Source organism: Myiozetetes cayanensis, unplaced genomic scaffold (assembly GCF_022539395.1).
Source record: "Myiozetetes cayanensis isolate MyiCay16 unplaced genomic scaffold, myiCay2020 scf233, whole genome shotgun sequence".
NCBI lineage: Eukaryota > Metazoa > Chordata > Aves > Passeriformes > Tyrannidae > Myiozetetes > Myiozetetes cayanensis.
In genome coordinates, this window is record NW_026087449.1 from 44,471 (window position 1) to 64,872 (window position 20,402).

A 20,402-nucleotide genomic window follows, 5' to 3' on the forward strand; every position below is an offset into this window, starting at 1 on the left:
CCCTCAGTGCTTGTGTTGCACCCAGGAATGCTGAGGGAGTCATTTTGTGGGTCCTGGGGAGGCCACTCTCCATCAGCTTCCAAGGTCATTCTTCCTGGGAGTGCATCCTGATGGATGAAGGGGAGCTCCTGCCCTTGTATTTTGAATGGGATCCAGAGAGAGGATCTGAAAATCCAGAGGCTGTTTAGCCTGAACTTGTTTCATTTTTATGCTCCATTTGAATTACTCAAATCTACAGAACAATGTTCTCTTTCCTTTAAATTGTATTTCTTGCCTGATTAAGAAAAGCCGTAAACAATGACCCAACGGGGCTCGATCCCTTTGTGCCCAGGCTGGGCTGTGACCCCAATTCCCTTTTTGCACATTCAAGCCATGAGGTTTCATAACGTATCACTTGTAAGTTGTAACATCCTGTAGATATGAGTAAAATATTATAATGCCTGGTGATTGGTCAGTGTTCTCCTCTCTCCTCCTCTGTCACAGTGCAGACATTCCTTTGTGGAGTTCTGTGATTCCATGTCCTGCCCTCAAGGCCGTGTCCATCTCAGCTTGGCGGCAGCGTTTAGGGGAGTGTTGGATTTGGGAGGATTTCATACCAGGTTCGTTTCAGGCAGGGCTGGAGGTGTGAGCAAAGCTGTGGCAGGTGGGGTGCCCTCAGTGTGCTCAGCCTGTGAGCACTCGTGTGCTGTGGGTTGTGGGGGTGTTGGGAATTGTGGAGCCTCTTGTTCCGTGTGACTGGATGTCCATCAGCCTTTGTGTTGCACCCAGGAGTGCTGAGGGAGCTGGGTGATGTTCAGGGGTCCCTCTCCAATAGCTTGGAAAGCTCACAGTGCCTGGAAGCTCTTCCTGATGGGAAAGGAGAGCTCATTCCCCTCTTGGCTTGAACAGGATGATCCAGAGGGAGGAACTGGAGAAGTCGAGGCTGGTCAGGTTGGCCTTGTTCCAGTGTAATGTTCCATTTGCATTTCTCAAATTCATGTGACAGCATCCTCTGTCATTCAAAGTGTGTGTTTTTACCTCATTAAGAAATCCAAGAAAGAAACAACCAGCTGGGCCTGATCCCTGAACCCAACAGGCTGGGCAGTTGGCTTTTTCTGCATTCAAACCATGAGGTTTCCTAATTTATACCCCAAAGTTGTAACATCCTGGACCTTTGATGAAAGAACTGGAATCACTAGTGGACAGTTGTCAAGCTTCTCTCTCCTCTTGTCTCATAAGAAAATTTTCTATGTGGAATTCTGAGGTTCCATGTCCTGCCCTTGAGGCCGTGTCCATCTGACCTTGGCAGCAGCTTTTCACTGTGAGTATTGGAGGCCAAAGGCTGGAGTTGATGGTGCATGTCAGGGAGGGCTGGAGATGTGAGCAAAGCTTTGGAGAGGTGGGGTGTGATCAGTGAGGTCCCCCCGTGTCCCTCGTGTGCTGTGGTTTGGGGTGTGTTGTGAGGAGGGGCCCCAAAGCATCCCAGCCTCCAAGCCTGCCTGGTTTCTAACGAGGTGCTGGCCCTTCCTGCCTCTTCCAATCCTTCCTGGTCACCACATCTGACGTCAATCCAATGTCCCAAACGAACTGTAGCCAAGAGATGTCAGCCTCTGCCTTGTAAAGGCTAAGATCTAGCCTAAATCCTTGTCCGGCCATGGCCAAGAGTGCACTTCTCAATATGCTTCTGTCCATGGTAAGTATCTGAAGCCTATAGGTCACTGAGATACCAGTCTGATTATTTCCCAGCACACAAATGTTCAGTAAAGAGAAGCACCAAAGGTTAAACAGAGTTCTAAAGAGTGGGTCAGGCAAAGATAATATGTGCAAGAGGCAACAGAGCTACATCCCAATGCCTCCAAATAGAGTAATATGCATACAAGAACCTGAGTTGATATGAAACTATGAGCTGTCATAGAGTAACACCAGGAAGAGTGGGAACAGTTCAGGAAGGCTAATGAATCATCTGCCCACAGATCTGCCCTGTGGCAGCCAGGTTGAAAACACATCCAAAATAAAACAAAGGGAAAGAAAATGGCTGTTCAATGATTCAGTAAAGTGATGAAGTGGTCATAAGACCACAACTCTATGGTGAGTATCTCTAGAAGAGACTCATAATACCAGGCTTCTGTATGCCCTGATTTAGTGATCTCCAAAATACCATAATGAGAGAGCAGACATCTTCTGTATGAAGAAAGAGAGATTTATATATATGGCAAGAAAACACTGTAAAGATAATCCTGGTGTAAAGGAGTGATATCTAGCCTTCATCGCTGTATGATACACTGGTATATAAAATGGTATAGAAGAAGAGAGCTGGAACGCTTCATAAGAAGCTCTGAAAGCTGGGTGGTAGAGTGGTTCAGTCTAAGCAGTCATCATATCCACTGTCCAGAAACCATGTTTTTTAACCAGCAAATGAGAGCAGAGAGAGCTGAAGCACCAACCATCCAGCCAAACTAAGATGGCACCTGCCTAAGAAAGATGAGCTGCTGTAAGAGAGATATTACAGAGCAAAAGCAGGCCTAGAGAGACTGGTCAGGTGCTGCAGAGATACTGCTGGAGTTTGACAAAGAGTATGTTGGCTAATACTGAAGCAAGCCCTGTCTGTGGTAGCAATATGGCAAATAGGGGGCTCATGACAAGAAAACAGGCTGCCCACCTAGGGATCTGATCCTTTGTGATTGTGGGTGAGATCCAAGCTTCACAGAACAAGAAAGATCTGAATCAGCCAGAACTAACACACATGGTGAAAGAAAAAGCCAGCTGACCAGCAGGCAAAGAGCAACCACAAAGATGAAACCATTTACATCAGATTTCAGAAACTCGAGATCAGAGTGTGAGGGGGTGTTGTGGAGGACCCTCAGCAGATGGGAGCAGCCCTGGTGCCGTAGCAGCCCAGGCCTCCCAGGCCGTAGCCAAAGGCACGGGCAGAGCCGAGGCCGTAGCCAAAGGCCCCAAAGGCGCCGGAGATGGGCTGTCCCTGGGCATTGAGCTCCGTGCCCAGGGCAGCCCCTGCGCTGGATCCGACGGCGGAGCTCTGGGGGAAGGAGGTCATGATGGGCCCTGGCAGGGTGACGAGCACGGGGGAGGGCTGGATGAGGACGGTGGAGTCCTGGCACTGGGTGACACAGGGCTGGTTGCAGCTGTTGGCCAGCGGGGTGGGTGCGCAGGGGCGGCAGAGGTCGTAGCAGGCCATGGGTGTGGTGTGGAGGGGCCCTGTGAGGGCAGGGAAGAGAAGAGAAGGGAAGGGAAGGGAAGAGCAGAGCAGAGCAGAGAGGGGGCTGAGGCAGCGCAGGGCCGTGGGGGTGCGAGGGGCGGTGTTGCAGGAGGGCGAGGCAGTGGGGAGGCTGCTGTGGGGCTGTGGGGAGGCGTGAGGGCTGCTGAGGCTGGGGCAGAGCGTGCTGGGAGAGAGGGGCCAGGGGGGCGGTGTGGCAGGAGCAGGAGGGGGTTGTCAGGGGCTGCAGGCTCACCTGGTTGGCGGCACAGAAGGCAGGAGAAGGCGTCAGGAGAAGCGTGTGAGGGAGAGAGGCGCTGGGCCGGCTTTTATGCAGCTCCCGCAGGGGCGGCACAGCCTTGGCCCAGCACTGTCAGCTGGCGGCAGCTTGGAGGGGTTGGTTTGTGGGAGGCTTGGGTTGTTGGAGGTGTGTCAGGGAGGGCTGAAGTAAACACCCAGAGCCCAGGAGAGGTGTGATGTCATGAGGGAGGTGATGTGGTGGCTCTCGTGTGCTGTGGTTTGTGGGTGCTTTGTGCTGACTGGGCCCCCTCTTGTTCTGTGGGACTGGATGTCCCTCAGTGCTTGTGTTGCACCCAGGAATGCTGAGGGAGCCATTTGATATCCTGGGGAGGCCACTCTCCATCAGCTTGCCAAGGTCGTTCTTCCTGGGAGTGCTTCCCAATGGATGAAGGAGAACTCCTGCCTTTGTATCTTGAATCAAGAGAGAGGATCTGGAAAACCAGAGGCTACTCAAGCTGAGCTTGTTTCATTTTTATTCTTTATTTGGATTATTCAAATCTACAGAACAATGTTCTCTTTTCTTTTAAACTGTATTTCCTGGCCTGATAAAGAACTGCCATAAACAATCACCCAGCAGGGCTGTATCCATTTTTGCCCAGGCTGGGCTCGGTCCCCAATTCTCTTATTCCACATTCAAGCCATGAGGTTTCATAACATAGAACCCATAGGTTGTAACATCCTGTACATGTGAGCAAAAACTGTAATTACTGGTGGATGGTCAGTGGGCTCCACTCTCCTCTTCTGTCATTTTGTGGATGTTCCTTTGTGGAATTCTGTGATTCCATGTCCTGCCCTTGAGGCCGTGTCCATCTGCCCTTGGCGGCAGCTTTCAAGGGACAGTTGGTGTTTGGGAGCAGTTCCGTGGAATCTGCGTCTCCAGCAGGGCTGAATCAGCAGTGGAAGCCTTGGAGCATTTGGGTGTCAGCAGTGAGGTCACCCCATGTGCTCTCATTTGTGGGTGTGTTGTGGAGCGTGGACCCTCTTCTTTTGTACACCTGGATGTAAATAAATCCCTGGGCTGCACCCAGGAATGCCAGGGGAGCTCATTGATGTGCTGTGGAGGTCACTGTTGATTGGTTTGGAAAGGTCATCAATCCTCCAAGGGCTTCCTTCTGGTGGAAAGAGGCCTCAGCCCCTCATGTCTTGAAGGAAGCAAGAGGATGGATGTGGAACTGCAGAAGCTGGTCAGGGTGGCCTTGTTCCAGTGTTCTGTTCCATGTCATTTCTCACATTGACAGGACATTTACTCTGTGATGTGAACTGTATTTCCTGACCTGATCAAGAAATCCAATCAAGAAGGAACAAACTGGGCTGGATGCCTTTGTTTCCAGGCTGGTCTGTGATGTCACTGCACTGATTCCTCATTGAAGCCGTGAGGTTTCCTGCACATGACCCGTCAATTTTAGTGTTGTGGTCCTGTGAGCAAAAAACCACAATTGCCAGTGGAAGGTCAGTGAGCTCCTCCTTCCCCTTCTGTCATGGTGTGGGCATTCCTTTGTGAAATTGTGGGATTCATGTCCTGCCCTTGAGGCCGTGTCCCTCTGACCTTGGCAGCAGCTTTTCACTGTCAGTATTGGAGGCCAAAGGCTGGAGGTGATGGGGCGTGTCAGGGAGGGCTGGAGATGTGAGCAAAGCTTTGGAGAGGTGGGGTGTGATCAGTGAGGTCCCCCCGTGTCCCTCATGTGCTGTGGTTTGGGGTGTGTTGTGAGGAGGGGCCCCAAAGCATCCGAGCCCTGTCAGGCTGTGCTGTACCTTTTTAGCTGGACCAGACAGGAGGAGCTGCCCCTTGCACTGTAGTCATTGCTCCCCTCCTTGGTTCCATCTCTGCCAGCCTGTCCCTATCCCTGGCCTTTCCCAGTGGGATTGGGAAAGCAGTGCCTGTGATTCAGGGAGCCCTCCCGTTCTCCCCCAGTCTCGTGTTGGTTCATCCGTAGCGCTGGTGTGAGCTGGGCCCAGCAAGGTCCCACTCTGGGCTCCCAGTGCTGGGCTCTGCTGGGACACGTGGGAAGGGCAAGTGGGGAAGGGTGAGGAGAACAAGCCCCGTGAGGAGCAGTGGCAGGGACTGGGGCTGTTGGATTTTCAGCAGGAGAGGAGTGAGCTGGTTGCTCTCTGGAGTTCCCTGAATGGGGCTCAGAACAAGGGCAGTGTCAGTGTTGTGTCCCTGCTACCAAGCCATGGGAGGAGAGGAAATGGCTCAAGTTGCCCCAGGGAGGCTGAGTTGCCTCTATGGGAAAATTCCTTCCAGGGAAGGGTTGTCAGTTCTTGGCAGAGGCTGCCCAAGGCAGTGGTGGAGTCACCATCCCTGGAGAGCTGTAAATGCCCTGTGGATGTGGCACTTGGGGACATGGGTGAAGTGGTGGGTTTGGCCATGCTGGGGAAATGTTTGGAGTTAATGATCTTTTGCCCTGAAATCATGGAATCACAGAATATTGTGAGCTGGAAGGGTCCCCTCAGGATCATGGAATGCAACTCCCGGCTCTGGCAGGGCAGCCCAGCAATCCCACTGTGTCCTTCAAAGTGTTCTGTACCCCCTTTTAGAAATCAAGACAGGCTTGGTGCTGTGCCCACTGCCCTGGGGAGCCTGTTCCAGTGCTCAACCACCCTCTGGGTGAAAACCTCTTCCTTTATATCCACCCTAACCCTCCCCTGCCTCAGCTCCAGCCGTTTCCTCCAGTGCTGTCCCTGCCCCTGCACTGCCCCTGCAGATCTGGGTGAGCTCAGCTCTTGGCAGGGATGCCCTCGGGCAGGAGGGGAGACAATGGGCACTGGGGAATCAGATGGAATTCCTCTGGCAAGGAAGGCAGGGATTTTCCAGTGTGAGGGTGGCTACAGCATGGAAGAATTGGTGGGGTCTCTGTGCTGGAGAGCTAAAAGTGCACTGACCAAAGTCCTGCAAGTGCTGCTCTGTCTGGCCCTGCTTGAGCAGGGGTGTTGAAGCACTTGCTCTCCAGAGTTGCTGCCATACAGGAGTTTGGATGAGAGTGCTGAAGAGTCCTGCTGTGGCAGAAAGTTTGTGCAGTGTGTGCAGGAGCACAGAGCCTTTGGTGTGGTGTGCTCAGGTGAGACCATTGTGGTGTGGGAGCCTTTGGTATACCAGGTGATTTTTTAAATTTTTTTTTGTGCCATGTTCTGGAAGGTCCGCCACCCTGTGCAGTCTGTGTGTTAGGGCTGGGGGCACCTTTTTTTATGAAAGATCCTGTAGGACATTTCCACCCACCACAATGGCCTGTTGATCCCTGGCTTTTTTTATGTGAGTTTCAGGGGCCATTAAAACAAAACAAGAAGACTCATCAGAGTTTGTGATGCAGGAGAAGTTTATTGAGACAAAAGAGAGAAAAGAAACAAGGAATCAGGGGAAGGGATCTGGTCTGAGGTGCCAGGAGGGGCGACCATCAGCCAAGGTCCTTCCCTTGCAGGAGATTTCTCCAGAGCCTTGGTCCGGAGATGAATCCCTGTTGCAGGTGGAGGATTGCAGGTGGCGGGTGGTTGGTGTTGGGGCAGTTGTTTGGGGGCTCAGCAGGTGGAGCAGCCCCTGGTGCCGTAGCAGCCCAGGCCTCCCAGGCCGTAGCCAAAGGCACGGGCAGAGCCGAGGCCGTAGCCAAAGGCCCCAAAGGCGCCGGAGATGGGCTGTCCCTGGGCATTGAGCTCCGTGCCCAGGGCAGCCCCTGCGCTGGATCCGACGGCGGAGCTCTGGGGGAAGGAGGTCATGATGGGCCCTGGCAGGGTGACGAGCACGGGGGAGGGCTGGATGAGGACGGTGGAGTCCTGGCACTGGGTGACACAGGGCTGGTTGCAGCTGTTGGCCAGCGGGGTGGGTGCGCAGGGGCGGCAGAGGTCGTAGCAGGCCATGGGTGTGGTGTGGAGGGGCCCTGTGAGGGCAGGGAAGAGAAGAGAAGGGAAGGGAAGAGAAGAGCAGAGCAGAGCAGAGAGGGGGCTGAGGCAGCGCAGGGCCGTGGGGGTGCAAGGGGCGGTGTTGCAGGAGGGCGAGGCAGTGGGGAGGCTGCTGTGGGGCTGTGGGGAGGCGTGAGGGCTGCTGAGGCTGGGGCAGAGCGTGCTGGGAGAGAGGGGCCAGGGGGGCGGTGTGGCAGGAGCAGGAGGGGGTTGTCAGGGGCTGCAGGCTCACCTGGTTGGCGGCACAGAAGGCAGGAGAAGGCGTCAGGAGAAGCGTGTGAGGGAGAGAGGCGCTGGGCCGGCTTTTATGCAGCTCCCGCAGGGGCGGCCCAGCCTTGGCCCAGCACTGTCAGCTGGCGGCAGCTTGGAGGGGTTGGTTTGTGGGAGGCTTGGGTTGTTGGAGGTGTGTCAGGGAGGGCTGAGTAAACACCCAGAGCCCAGGAAAGGTGTGATGTCATGAGTGAGGTGATTTGGTGTCCCTCGTGTGCTGTGGTTTGTGGGTGCTTTGTGCTGACTGGGCCCCCTCTTGTTCTGTGTGACTGGCTGTCCCTCAGTGCTTGTGTTGCACCCAGGAATGCTGAGGGAGTCATTTTGATGGCTCCTGCGAGAGGCCACTGCTGCATCAGCTTGGAAAGGTCATAATGCCTGGGATCCCTTCCTGATGGATGAAGGAGAGCTCCTGCCCTTGTATCTTGAATGGGATCAAGAGAGAGGACCTGGAAAAGCAGAGGCTCCTCAGGCTGAATCAGCTGTTCAGTTCCATTGGTATGGTCCATTTGAATTTCTCAGGTTTTCACAGGACAATGTACTCTGTTCATTTAAAGTTTATTCCTTGACCTCCTGAAGAAATGCAATAACCAAACCCCCAAGTGGGCTCGATCCCTTTGTGCCCAGGCTGGACTTTGACCCCAATTCCCTTATTCCACATTCAAGCAATGAAGTTTCATAACTTCTAAGATGTAAGAAAACTAATAGGTTGTAAACATCTTGGACTTGTGAGTAAAAAATTATAATTACCAGTGGACAGTTGGCAAGCTCCTGTCTCGTCTTCTCTCATAACAGGGAATTCCTTTGTGGAATTCTGTGATTCCATGCCCTGCCCTTGAGACCGTGTCCATCTGCCCTTGGCGGCAGCTTTCAAGGGACAGTTGTTGTTTGGGAGCAGTTCCATTGAAGATGTGTCAGGGTGGACTGAATAAAGAACAAAACCCAACAAAATTAGGTTGTCATCAGTGAGGTCACCCCGTGTCCCTCGTGTGCTGTGGGTTTTGGGTGTGTTGTGAATGGGGCCCCAAACCCTCCCAGCCCTGTCAGGGGCTTTTCAGCTCTGCTGGGTGGGAGGGGTTGCCCCTGCACTCATTGTTGTCCCTCCCAGCCCAACTGCAGCCCCCTAAGCCTGCTCTTCTGCCTGGTCTTTCCCACTGCTGTTTCTCTGGGGTCAGCAAGTTCACCCACTGGGGTCACAGGGCTTGTGGTCTGGTCGAAGAAGAGTGTCCAGCGAGTAATTTGTGAGGCTCCTGGGGAACAAGTGTTATGGGGTGGTGTTTGTATCTACTGGGAGTTCTTTTTTCCAGGGACAGAAGGTTGAGGGGAGACCTTCTCAGTCTCTCCAAGTACCAGAAAGGTGTTGGTTACAAGGTGGCTTTTGGCCCCTTTTCCAGAGAACAAGAGGAAATGGCCTCAAGTTGCTGCAACCCTGCCTGACCATGGTTGAGCTGTCCCTGCTTGAGCCTTTGGACTGAACTGCTGCACGGGCAGACAGTGCTAGGGGATGGAGGAATATATTTCAACTAGAACAGGAGAGGTTTAGGTGAGACGTCAGACATAAATTCTTCCCTGTGAGGGTGGGGAGGCTGTGGCACGGGTTGCCCAGAGAAGCTGTGGCTGCTCCATCCCTGGCAGTGTGCAGGGCCAGGTTGGACAGGGGTCACCTCAACCTGGCCTTTTCTAAGGTGTCCCTGCCCACGGCAGGTGGTTGGGACAAGTTGGTCTTCAAAATCTTTGCCACCTGAACCATTTAATCAACATGCCACGATCTCCTCACAGAGATTCCTTGAGCACCACTGATTCTTTTTGCTGTGATTCTTCTCGCTGTAATGGCCTGAGGTGTGCTGAGAAAGAAAGCTGGTCAGCAGGGAGTAGAATGAAGGCTCCAGTATCCAAAGGGAAATGCTGAGCCATCTGTTGCAACACTCAGACACCCCCAAGTGTCTGGGGCTGGGTGGGCTCCAGTGGCACCAAGGGAGCTGGTGGAAGGGCACAGCACACCACTTTCCACCCTTTATCAGCAGTCCTGGCAAACTGGAAGGTGCCAGTTGACAGGAGATGAGGAAATGTGATGCACATGTACAGGAGGATCCAGAAGGAGGATCTGAGAAACTCCAGCTGGGTCAGTGTGACCTCAGTCCCTGGGAAGGTCATGCAGTAAATCACCTGCAGTGGAACTGAGCGGCATGTGCAGGAGAACCAGGTGGTGAGTCCCAGTCAACATAGGCAGGTCCTACTGGAGTGAAGTGAAATGGATGTTATCTACATGGACAAAGAACTTCATATTGCCCCACACAAGATCCTTGTGTATAAACTGGGGAGAGGTGGATTTGATGGGCAGAGCACTCTGTGGATGAGGAATTGTCTGGATGATTTCACTCAGAGAGTTGTGCTCAAGTACTCGATGTGTGTGTAGAGCAGGGAGGAGTGGTTTCCCTCAGGGGCCCATCTGTGGATGAGTGTTCTTTACATCATTGAGAGAGAAAGGGACAGTGGGATTGAGTGTCCTGTCAGCAAGACTGAGGATGACTCCAAGCTGAGTGTTGTGGTTGTTTCTGTGGAGGGAAGGGATGGCAGCCAGAGGGGCCTGGACAGGCTGGGCAGGAGGAGCTGTGTGATCCTCCGGAAATTCCACAGGGCCAGGAGCTGGTGGGTTGTGTGAGTCCCTAAGAGGGCTGCAGGCTGGTGGGGACTGTTTGAGAGCAGCCCTGTGGAGAAGGCTTGGAGGGCACTGTTGGGTGAAGAAGTGAATGGGAGCCAGGAATGTGCCCTGGCAGCCCAGAAACCCCCCGTGTCCTGGGCTCGTGCCCACAGTGTGGGCAGCAGGGAGAGGGAGGGGATTGTTGATTACTGCTGATTTGTGGTGAGATTGGCCAAGAAGGCTGATAGATCCTGGCCTGCATCAAGAACAGAGTGGCAGCAGGAGCAGGGCAGTTATCCTTGCCCTGGAATCAGCGCTAGTGAGGCCACACCTTGAGTATTGTGTTCAGTTCTGGGCCCCTCAGGTCAGGAAGGACATGGAGGGGCTGGAGCAGGTCCAGAGAAGAGCAACCAGGCTGGGGAAGGGACTGGAGCACAAGTGCTGTGAGGAGAGGCTGAGGGAGCTGGGGTTGTTTAGTCTGGAGAAGAGGAGGCTCAGGGGTGACCTCATCACTCTCTACAACTCCCTGAGAGGAGGTTGTAGCCGGGTGGGGGTCGGTCTCTTCTCCCAGGCAATCAACAGCAGGACAAGAGGGCAGGGGTTAAGCTGTGCCAGGGGAGGTTTAGGTTGGCTATTAGAAAGAAGTTCTTTGCAGAGAGAGTGATCAGGCATTGGAATGGCCTGCCCAGAGAGGTGGTGGATTCTCTGTCCATGGAGGTTTTTAAGATGAGGCTGGATGTGGCACTGAGTGCCATGATCTGGTAATCACAGTGGGGTTGGATCAAGGGTTGGACTTGATGATCTCAGAGGTCTCTTCCAGCCCAGTTCATTCTATGATTCTATGATGCAAGCAGAGCCTTGGGGCTGATGAAGGGCTGGTGCCCATGGTGTCCATGGCCACTTAAGGCAGCACCCCCTGGGAGTTTGTGTCAGAGGGGTGGGTGGTGTGTCCAAGGCTGTGTTTGGGCAAGGGAAGAGTTTGTGTCCCATTGGGGAAGGCCCTTCTGTCCCAGTGTGTGTTGATGCTTGTGAAATATTTCCTAGGAGAGAGCTGGTCCCTTCTCCCCCCATGCGATGGCATCTGGTGCCAGAGCTCTGTGCCAAAGGAAGTTCTGGGAGAGTTGGGAGAAGAAAGGCTGAGGAGGCATCTGATGTTTTGCTGCAGGAGAACTTTATTAAGACAAAAGAGAGAAAAAACAGGAGACCCAAGTGGAAGGGATGGGGTGTGAGGTGCCAGTAGGGCGATGATCAGCTGAGGTGCTTTGCTTGCAGGAGGTGTTGGCAGAGCCCCGAGCTGGTGGTGTTGGGGCAGTTGTTTGGGGGCTCAGCAGGTGGAGCAGCCCCTGGTGCCGTAGCAGCCCAGGCCTCCCAGGCCGTAGCCAAAGGCACGGGCAGAGCCGAGGCCGTAGCCAAAGGCCCCAAAGGCGCCGGAGATGGGCTGTCCCTGGGCATTGAGCTCCGTGCCCAGGGCAGCCCCTGCGCTGGATCCGACAGCGGAGCTCTGGGGGAAGGAGGTCATGATGGGCCCTGGCAGGGTGACGCGCACGGGGGAGGGCTGGATGAGGACGGTGGAGTCCTGGCACTGGGTGACACAGGGCTGGTTGCAGCTGTTGGCCAGCGGGGTGGGTGCGCAGGGGCGGCAGAGGTCGTAGCAGGCCATGGGTGTGGTGTGGAGGGGCCCTGTGAGGGCAGGGAAGAGAAGAGAAGAGAAGGGAAGAGCAGAGCAGAGAGGGGGCTGAGGCAGCGCAGGGCCGTGGGGGTGCGAGGGGCGGTGTTGCAGGAGGGCGAGGCAGTGGGGAGGCTGCTGTGGGGCTGTGGGGAGGCGTGAGGGCTGCTGAGGCTGGGGCAGAGCGTGCTGGGAGAGAGGGGCCAGGGGGGCGGTGTGGCAGGAGCAGGAGGGGGTTGTCAGGGGCTGCAGGCTCACCTGGTTGGCGGCACAGAAGGCAGGAGAAGGCGTCAGGAGAAGCGTGTGAGGGAGAGAGGCGCTGGGCCGGCTTTTATGCAGCTCCCGCAGGGGCGGCACAGCCTTGGCCCAGGCCCTTGGGGCATTTCTCAGGCAGCAGCTCTTGCCTGGCCCAGCCTGGCCAGTCCCGAGCTCGGTGTGTTTTCCTTCCCCAGCTCTGCAATAACCTGTCCTGCCCTTGAGGCCGTGTCCATCTGCCCTTGGCGGCAGCTTTCAAGGGACAGTTGGTGTTTGGGAGCAGTTCTGTGGAATCTGCGTCTCCAGTAGGGCTGAATCAGCAGTGGAAGCCTTGGAGCATTTGGGTGTCAGCAGTGAGGTCACCCCATGTTCTCATGTGCTCTCATTTGTGGGTGTGTTGTGGAGTGTGGACCCTCTTCTTTTGTACACCTGGATGTAAATAAATCCCTGGGCTGCACCCAGGAATGCCAGGGGAGCTCATTGATGTGCTGTTGAGATCATTGTTGATTGGTTTGGAAAGGTCATCAATCCTCCATGGGCTTCCCTATGGTAGAAAGAGGCCTCAGCCCCTCATGTCTTGAAGGAAGGAAGAGGATGGATGTGGAACTGCAGAAGCTGGTCAGGGTGGCCTTGTTCCAGTGTTCTGTTCCATGTCATTTCTCACATTTACAGGACATTATACTCTGTGATGTGAACTGTATTTCCTAACCGGATCAAGAAATCCAATGAACATTGAACAAATTGGGCTGGATCCCTTTGTTTCCAGGCTGGTCTGTGATGTCACTGTGCTGATTCCACATTGAAGCCGTGAGGTTTCCTGCACATGACCCGTCAGTTTTAGTATTGTGGTCCTGTGAGCCAAAAACCACAATTGCCAGTGGAAGGTCAGTGAGCTCCTCCTTCCCCCTCTGTCATGGTGTGGGCATTCCTTTTTGGAATTCTGAGATTCCATGTCCTGCCCTTGAGGCCGTGTCCATCTGACCTTGGCAGCAGCTTTTCACTGTGAGTATTGGAGGGCAAAGGCTGGAGTTGATGGTGTTTGTCAGACAGGGCTGGAGGTGTGAGCAAAGCTTTGGGGAGGTGGGATGCGTGTCTCTCGTGTGCTGTGGTTTTGGGGTGTGTTGTGAGGAGGGGCCCCAAAGCATCCCAGCCCTGTCAGGCTGCTCTGGGCTTTCCCCTGTGCCTGGGCTGAGGTGTTGCCCCTTCCCTCACCTTCCATCCCTCTCCCCTTTGCTTCCACCTGCCTAAGCCTGACCCTAGACCTGACTGTTCCTGCTCACTGTGCCCTGGGGGGGGGTTTGGTGCCCTCTCCCTTTTAAGGTTTTGATACCTGTGGCCTTTTGGGCCCTGTCCTGGGCTGAGTGCCAGGGGGTGAGGTGCCTTCTCTGGGCATCTTTTCTGTCTGCTGGGCAGGAAGAGGATTTGGGGTGCCCAGGGTTGTTGGACACGAGCATTGCCTGATGGCAGAGCCTGCCCAAAAGGCCAGGCTGTGTCAGTGCCCAGTGTGGGGGGGTGAGAAGTGTCTGCAGGGCTGGGCCCAGAGCCTTGGGGTGAGTGGCCCAAAGGGCAGATGGAACAACAAGTGTGCAGTGCTGTAGGCCAGGAGCTGCATCCCTTGGGCCAGCCCTGAAAACAGGAGTGGTGATGGCCATGGCCATGTCCTGGAGTTGAGCAAGGGCAGGGGCCCAGAGCTGTTTGTGGGAGGGGTCAGCCCAGGCAGGAGGAATGTCTGGGGTTAATTGGATCAATTGCTCTGTTATCAGATCAAGTCTTTGTGGTGCAGCTGGAGAAGAAATGGTCCAGGGGGTGGCCTTGTACCAGTGTGGGAAAGGGGGCCAGAAGTGTCCAGGTCAGGACTGGGAAAGGTGATGAAGTAGTTGGTGTTGACTCTTGCTGTCCCCTGAGCAGTGGTGAGGGCTCCAGTGAGGAGCTGGGGACACTTGTGGGCTCCCCAGTGGAAAAAGCTCCTGGATTTAGTGGAGCAAAACCATTGCAGGGCCATCAAGGTACTGAGGAGAGTGGAGCATCTTGGCTAGAGGAGAGGCTGAGAGAGCTGGGAGTGGCAGGAGCCAAGGCTGGGCAGGGCAGTGTCCTCAGTGGGGGTGAATCCCTGGTGGCAGGGAAGGAAGTGGAGGGAGCCCAGCTCTTGTCAGCAGAGCACACGGGCAGGACAAGGGGCCACTGGTAACAGGGAAAAGAGATGGAATTCCATGGGCAAAGGAGAAAAGCCTTGTTGGGTGAAAGAGGAGGTGGAGTCTCTATCCTGGGAGAGCTAAAACTGAACTGGCCCTGGTCCTGGAAAACCTGCTGTTTCTAGCTATGCTTGAGCAGGAGAGTTGAAGCACTTGCACTCCATCCTGCCAAACTGGGTGATGTTGTGACTCTGGTGAGCAGGTGTGAGAGTGCTGGTGGGTGAGAGAGTTTGTGCAGTGTGTGCTGGCCCAGAGAGACTTTGGCAGAGGCTGTGCAGGAGAGCATTGTTGTGGGGAAGCCTTTGGTGCAGCAATTGCTGGGTTTGTGCCCCGTTCTGGAAGGGCCCCAGCCTGTGCAGTGTGTGTGTCAGTGCTGGGGGAGTATTTGCTGACAAAGGTGTTGTGGCTCTTGCCCAACTCCCCAGGAGCCCGTGGATCCCTGGGATTGTGGGGGGTGAGGATCTAAGCCCATGGGAAATAAAAAAGGCAAGGAGTCATCTGAATCTGTGCTGCAGGAGAACTTTATTGAGACAACAGAGAGAAAACATAGAAAAAAAATAGAAGGGATCCAGTGTGAGGTGAAAGTAGAGCAATCACGTGTTGAGGTCCATTTGTTGTATCAGATTTTGCAGAGTCCCGAGCTGGTGATGTGAGGTGTGGAGGACCCTCAGCAGGTGGAGCAGCCCCTGGTGCCGTAGCAGCCCAGGCCTCCCAGGCCGTAGCCAAAGGCACGGGCAGAGCCGAGGCCGTAGCCAAAGGCCCCAAAGGCGCCGGAGATGGGCTGTCCCTGGGCATTGAGCTCCGTGCCCAGGGCAGCCCCTGCGCTGGATCCGACGGCGGAGCTCTGGGGGAAGGAGGTCATGATGGGCCCTGGCAGGGTGACGCGCACGGGGGAGGGCTGGATGAGGACGGTGGAGTCCTGGCACTGGGTGACACAGGGCTGGTTGCAGCTGTTGGCCAGCGGGGTGGGTGCACAGGGGCGGCAGAGGTCGTAGCAGGCCATGGGTGTGGTGTGGAGGGGCCCTGTGAGGGCAGGGAAGAGAAGAGAAGAGAAGGGAAGGGAAGAGCAGAGCAGAGCAGAGAGGGGGCTGAGGCAGCGCAGGGCCGTGGGGGTGCGAGGGGCGGTGTTGCAGGAGGGCGAGGCAGTGGGGAGGCTGCTGTGGGGCTGTGGGGAGGCGTGAGGGCTGCTGAGGCTGGGGCAGAGCGTGCTGGGAGAGAGGGGCCAGGGGGGCGGTGTGGCAGGAGCAGGAGGGGGTTGTCAGGGGCTGCAGGCTCACCTGGTTGGCGGCACAGAAGGCAGGAGAAGGCGTCAGGAGAAGCGTGTGAGGGAGAGAGGCGCTGGGCCGGCTTTTATGCAGCTCCCGCAGGGGCGGCACAGCCTTGGCCCAGGCCCTTGGGGCATTTCTCAGGGAACAGCTCTTGCCTGGTCCAGCCTGGTCAGTCCTGAGCTGGGCGTGTTTTCCTTCCCCCGCTCTGCAATGACCTGTCCTGCCCTTGAGGCCATGTCCATCTGCCCTTGACGGCAGCTTTCAAGGGACAGTTGGTGTTTGGGAGCAGTTCCGTGGAATCTGCGTCTCCAGCAGGGCTGAATCAGCAGTGGAAGCCTTGGAGCATTTGGGTGTCAGCAGTGAGGTCACCCCATGTTCTCCTGTGCTCTCATTTGTGGGTGTGTTGTGGAGCGTGGACCCTCTTCTTTTGTACACCTGGATGTAAATAAATCCCTGGGCTGCACCCAGGAATGCCAGGGGAGCTCATTGATGTGCTGTGGAGGTCACTGTTGATTGGTTTGGAAAGGTCACAAATCCTCCAAGGGCTTCCTTCTGGTGAAAGAGGCCTCAGCCCCCTCATGTCTTGAAGAAAGCAAGAGGATGGGTGTGGAAGTGCAGAAGCTGGTCAGGGTGGCCTTGTTCCAGTGTTCTGTTCCATGTCATTTCTCACATTTACAGGATATTATACTCTGTGATGTGAACTGTATTTCCTGGCATGATGTTGAAATCCAATCAAGAAGGAACAAATTGGGCTGGATCCCTTTGTTTCCAGGCTGGTCTGTGATGTCACTGCGCTGATTCCGCATTGAAGCCGTGAGGTTTCCTGCACATGACCCATCAGTTTTAGTGTTGTGGTCCTGTGAGCCAAAAACCACAATTGCCAGTGGAAGGTCAGTGAGCTCCTCCGTCCCCCTCTGTCATGGTGTGGGCATTCCTTTGTGGAATTCTGGGATTCATGTCCTGCCCTTGAGGCCGTGTCCCTCTGACCTTGGCAGCAGCTTTTCACTGTGAGTATTGGAGACCAAAGGCTGGATGTTGATGGGGCTGTGTCAGGCAGGGCTGGAGATGTGAGCAAAGCTTTGGATGGGTGGGGTGTGATCAGTGAGGTCCCCTCGTGTCCCTCCTGTGCTCGGGTTTGTGGGTGTGTTTTGAGGAGGGGCCCCAAACCATCCCAACCCTGCCAGGTTGTTTGGGTTTCTAGGTGTGCTGGGTGTGAGGAGCTGCCCCTTGCATTGCATTTGCTCTTTCCCCACCTTTCTCCTAACTGGCTCAGCCTGTCCTGAGCTCGGGCCTTTCTCACTGGGTTTGCTCTGTGATGGGCTCAGTCACACACCAGTGTCACAGGGCTTGTGCTCCCCAGGGACACATCCAGAGAAGAGCTGTGAGGAAACTGGAGAACAAGTGTTCTCAGAAGTTGTTGTTTGAACCCTGGATTCTGAGTGTTTAGATAAAAAGGCTGAGAGGAGACTTTCTGGCACTCTACGACTGCCTGAACGTCGGTTGTTCCGAGCTGGTTGTCAGTCTCTTGTCTTTAGTCCCAAGGCACAGGAGAAGGGAAATGAGCTCTGGTTGTTGAAAACGTCCCTAGATGTGGTCCTGGACAGCTGCTCAAGGTGTCCCTGATGGAGCCTGTTGGGTTGAGCACCATGATCTGCTACAGAGTCAGGCAGTGCTAGGACAGAGGGGAATGGCTTTAAACTAGAGGAGGAGAGACTGAGCTCAGATGTTCGGAGAAGCTCTTCCCTGGAAGGGTGGGGATGCCCTGGCAGAGGTGTCCCAGAGAATCTGTGGCTGCCTCTGGATCCCTGCAAGTGTCCTAGGCCAGACTGGATGGGGCTTGTGGAAAGTGCCCCACCTGGGCTAGTGGAAGGTGTCCCTGCCCATGTCAGGGGCTGAATCTGGATGATTTTAACTGTTTGGTGATGATTTTATGGTGTCCTTGCAGAGGTTCCTGGAGCTCCAGTGTTTGTGACCAGGGAGGTCCCCGTTGAGTGCAGGTCAGAAAACGTGCTGGAGATGGAGAAGAATGGCTGGGAAGAGGATGTGGGGAACTCCAGGCCTTTCAGTGTGGCCTCAGTGCCGGGGAAGGTTGTGGAGCAGCTCATCTTGAGTGCCATCCCACGGCACTTGCAGCCCCAGGAGGTGCTGAGGCCCAGCCAGCCATTGTGGGTTTGTGCAAGGCAGGTGCTGCTTGAGCCAGGTGAGCTCCTTGCAGGCCAAGGTGAGTGCTGAGTGGGTGAGGTGGGGTGTGTTTTCCTTCCCCCGGGGCTCCCTGTGCGTGTGCTCCTCTTGCAGACGTGTCCTTGTGGCGGCAGCTTTGAAGGGAGAGTTGGTGTTTGGGAGGTTGTGCCTGGAATGTGCTTGTGGGGGCACTTGGCAGCTGCAGACACTGCCCAGGAGAGGTGGGGTGTGCTCAGTGAGGTCACCTGATGTCCCTCCCGTGCTGTGGTTTGGGGGGTGTTGTGAGGAGGGGCCCCAAAGCATCCCAGCCCTGTCAGGCTGCTCTGGGCTTTCCCCTGTGCCTGGGCTGAGGTGTTGCCCCTTCCCTCACCTTCCATCCCTCTCCCCTTTGCTTCCACCTGCCTAAGCCTGACACTAGACCTGACTGTTCCTGCTCACTGTGCCCTGGGGGGGTTTTGGGGCCCCTCCCTTTTAAGGTTTTGATAGCTGTGGCCTTTTGGGCCCTGTCCTGGGCTGAGTGCCAGGGGGTGAGGTGCCTTCTCTGGGCATCTTTTCTGTCTGCTGGGCAGGAGGAGGATTTGGGGGTGCCCAGGGTTGTTGGACACGAGCATTGCCTGATGCCAGAGCCTGCCCAAAAGGCCAGGCTGTGTCAGTGCCCAGTGTGGGGGGGTGAGAAGTGTCTGCAGGGCTGGGCCCAGAGCCTTGGGGTGAGTGGCCCAAAGGGCAGATGGAACAAGTGTGCAGTGCTGTAGCCCAGGAGCTGCATCCCTTGGGCCAGCCCTGAAAACAGGAGTGGTGATGGCCATGGCCATGTCCTGGAGTTGAGCAAGGGCAGGGGTTTTGTGGGAGGGGTCAGCCCAGGCAGGAGGAATGTCTGGGGTTAATTGGATCAATTGCTCTGTTATCAGATCAAGGCTTTGTGGTGCAGCTGGAGAAGAAATGGTCCAGGAGGTGACCTTGTACCAGTGTGGGAAAGGGAGCCAGAAGTGTCCAGGTCAGGACTGGGAAAGGTGATGAAGTAGTTGGTGTTGACTCTTGCTGTCCCCTGAGCACTGGTGAGGGCTCCAGTGAAGAGCCGGGGACACTTGTGGGCTCCCCAGTGGAAAAAGCTCCTGGATTTAGTGGAGCAAAACCATTGCAGGGCCATCAAGGTACTGAGGAGAGTGGAGCATCTTGGCTAGAGGAGAGGCTGAGAGAGCTGGGAGTGGCAGGAGCCAAGGCTGGGCAGGGCAGTGTCCTCAGTGGGGGTGAATCCCTGGTGGCAGGGAAGGAAGTGGAGGGAGCCCAGCTCTTGTCAGCAGAGCACACGGGCAGGACAAGGGGCCATGGGCACAAGGGAAACAGATGGAGTTGTATAGGCAAAGGAGATAAACCTGTGCTGTGAGGGAAGTCACAGAGTGGAAGAGGAGGTGGAGTCTCTGTCCTGGGAGATCTAACACTGAACTGGCCCTGGTCCTGGAAAAACTGCTCTTGCTGGTTTTGCTTCAGCAGGAGAGTTGAAACACGTGAACTGCAGAGCTCCTGCCAAATGGAACCATTTTGTGACTGCTTGGAGGGTTTGAGAGTCCTGCTGGGTTAGAGAGTTGGAGCTGGCCCAGAGAGACTTTGGCAGAGGTGTGTGCAGTAGAGCACTGTGGTGTCAAGGCCCTTGCTGTAGCAAGTGATGGGATGGTCCATGTTGTGGAGGGTCCCCTCCACCCCCTTCCATTGTGGCCCTTTTCAACTCCCCAGTGGCCTCTTGATCCCCAGCATTGTGTTGGATGAGGATGAGAGAGCAATTGGAATTAAAAAGTAGAAGAGTCATGTCAGGGTTTGATGCAGAAGAACTTTATTGAGACAGAAGACACAAAAGACAGGAGACACAATGGAAGGGATCCGGTGTGAGGTGCAAGCAGAGCGATCATGTGTTGAGCTCCTTTGGTCGTATCAGGTTTTGCAGAGCCCCGAGCTGGTGGTGTGAGCTGTGGTGGAAGGACCCTCAGCAGATGGAGCCCCTGGTGCCGTAGCAGCCCAGGCCTCCCAGGCCGTAGCCAAAGGCACGGGCAGAGCCGAGGCCGTAGCCAAAGGCCCCAAAGGCGCCGGAGATGGGCTGTCCCTGGGCATTGAGCTCCGTGCCCAGGGCAGCCCCTGCGCTGGATCCGACGGCGGAGCTCTGGGGGAAGGAGGTCATGATGGGCCCTGGCAGGGTGACGAGCACGGGGGAGGGCTGGATGAAGACGGTAGAGTCCTGGCACTGGGTGACACAGGGCTGGTTGCAGCTGTTGGCCAGCGGGGTGGGTGCGCAGGGGCGGCAGAGGTCGTAGCAGGCCATGGGTGTGGTGTGGAGGGGCCCTGTGAGGGCAGGGAAGAGAAGAGAAGGGAAGAGCAGAGCAGAGCAGAGAGGGGGCTGAGGCAGCGCAGGGCCGTGGGGGTGCGAGGGGCGGTGTTGCAGGAGGGCGAGGCAGTGGGGAGGCTGCTGTGGGGCTGTGGGGAGGCGTGAGGGCTGCTGAGGCTGGGGCAGAGCGTGCTGGGAGAGAGGGGCCAGGGGGGCGGTGTGGCAGGAGCAGGA

The 20,402-nt window shown here is 55.7% G+C and overlaps 3 protein-coding genes across 5 annotated transcripts in view; all 3 read right to left on the bottom strand.

Annotated features, from left to right (window-relative positions):
* Window positions 1–15,408, bottom strand: part of LOC126642588 (feather keratin 4-like) — a 29,286-nt gene extending 13,878 nt beyond the window's left edge. Inside the window, exon 1 of one of the 3 annotated variants that reach the window (XM_050320339.1) lies at window positions 7,014–7,362. In XM_050320339.1, the coding sequence (XP_050176296.1) occupies window positions 7,014–7,342 (329 nt within the window). In that variant the 5' untranslated portion in view covers window positions 7,343–7,362. Of the gene's footprint in view, window positions 1–7,013; window positions 7,363–11,549; window positions 11,973–15,079 lie in introns of those variants that run through there. The other 2 variants (XM_050320338.1, XM_050320337.1) reach the window with 2 other exon arrangements.
* On the bottom strand, window positions 2,840–3,195 carry LOC126642593 (feather keratin 4-like). Its single transcript, XM_050320343.1, has one exon. It carries the CDS (start codon window positions 3,173–3,175, stop codon window positions 2,840–2,842), a length of 336 nt encoding a protein of 111 aa, XP_050176300.1. The 5' UTR covers window positions 3,176–3,195.
* Window positions 15,409–19,832: 4,424 nt separating the features above from the next.
* Window positions 19,833–20,165, bottom strand: LOC126642596 (feather keratin 4-like). Its single transcript, XM_050320347.1, has one exon. It carries the CDS (start codon window positions 20,163–20,165, stop codon window positions 19,833–19,835), a length of 333 nt encoding a protein of 110 aa, XP_050176304.1.
* Window positions 20,166–20,402: the final 237 nt, after the last annotated feature.

Bases quoted from the DNA above. Each gene is read 5' to 3' on its own strand.
- LOC126642593 (XM_050320343.1), bottom strand. From the start codon at position 3,175: ATGGCCTGCTACGACCTCTGCCGCCCCTGCGCACCCACCCCGCTGGCC.
- LOC126642596 (XM_050320347.1), bottom strand. From the start codon at position 20,165: ATGGCCTGCTACGACCTCTGCCGCCCCTGCGCACCCACCCCGCTGGCC.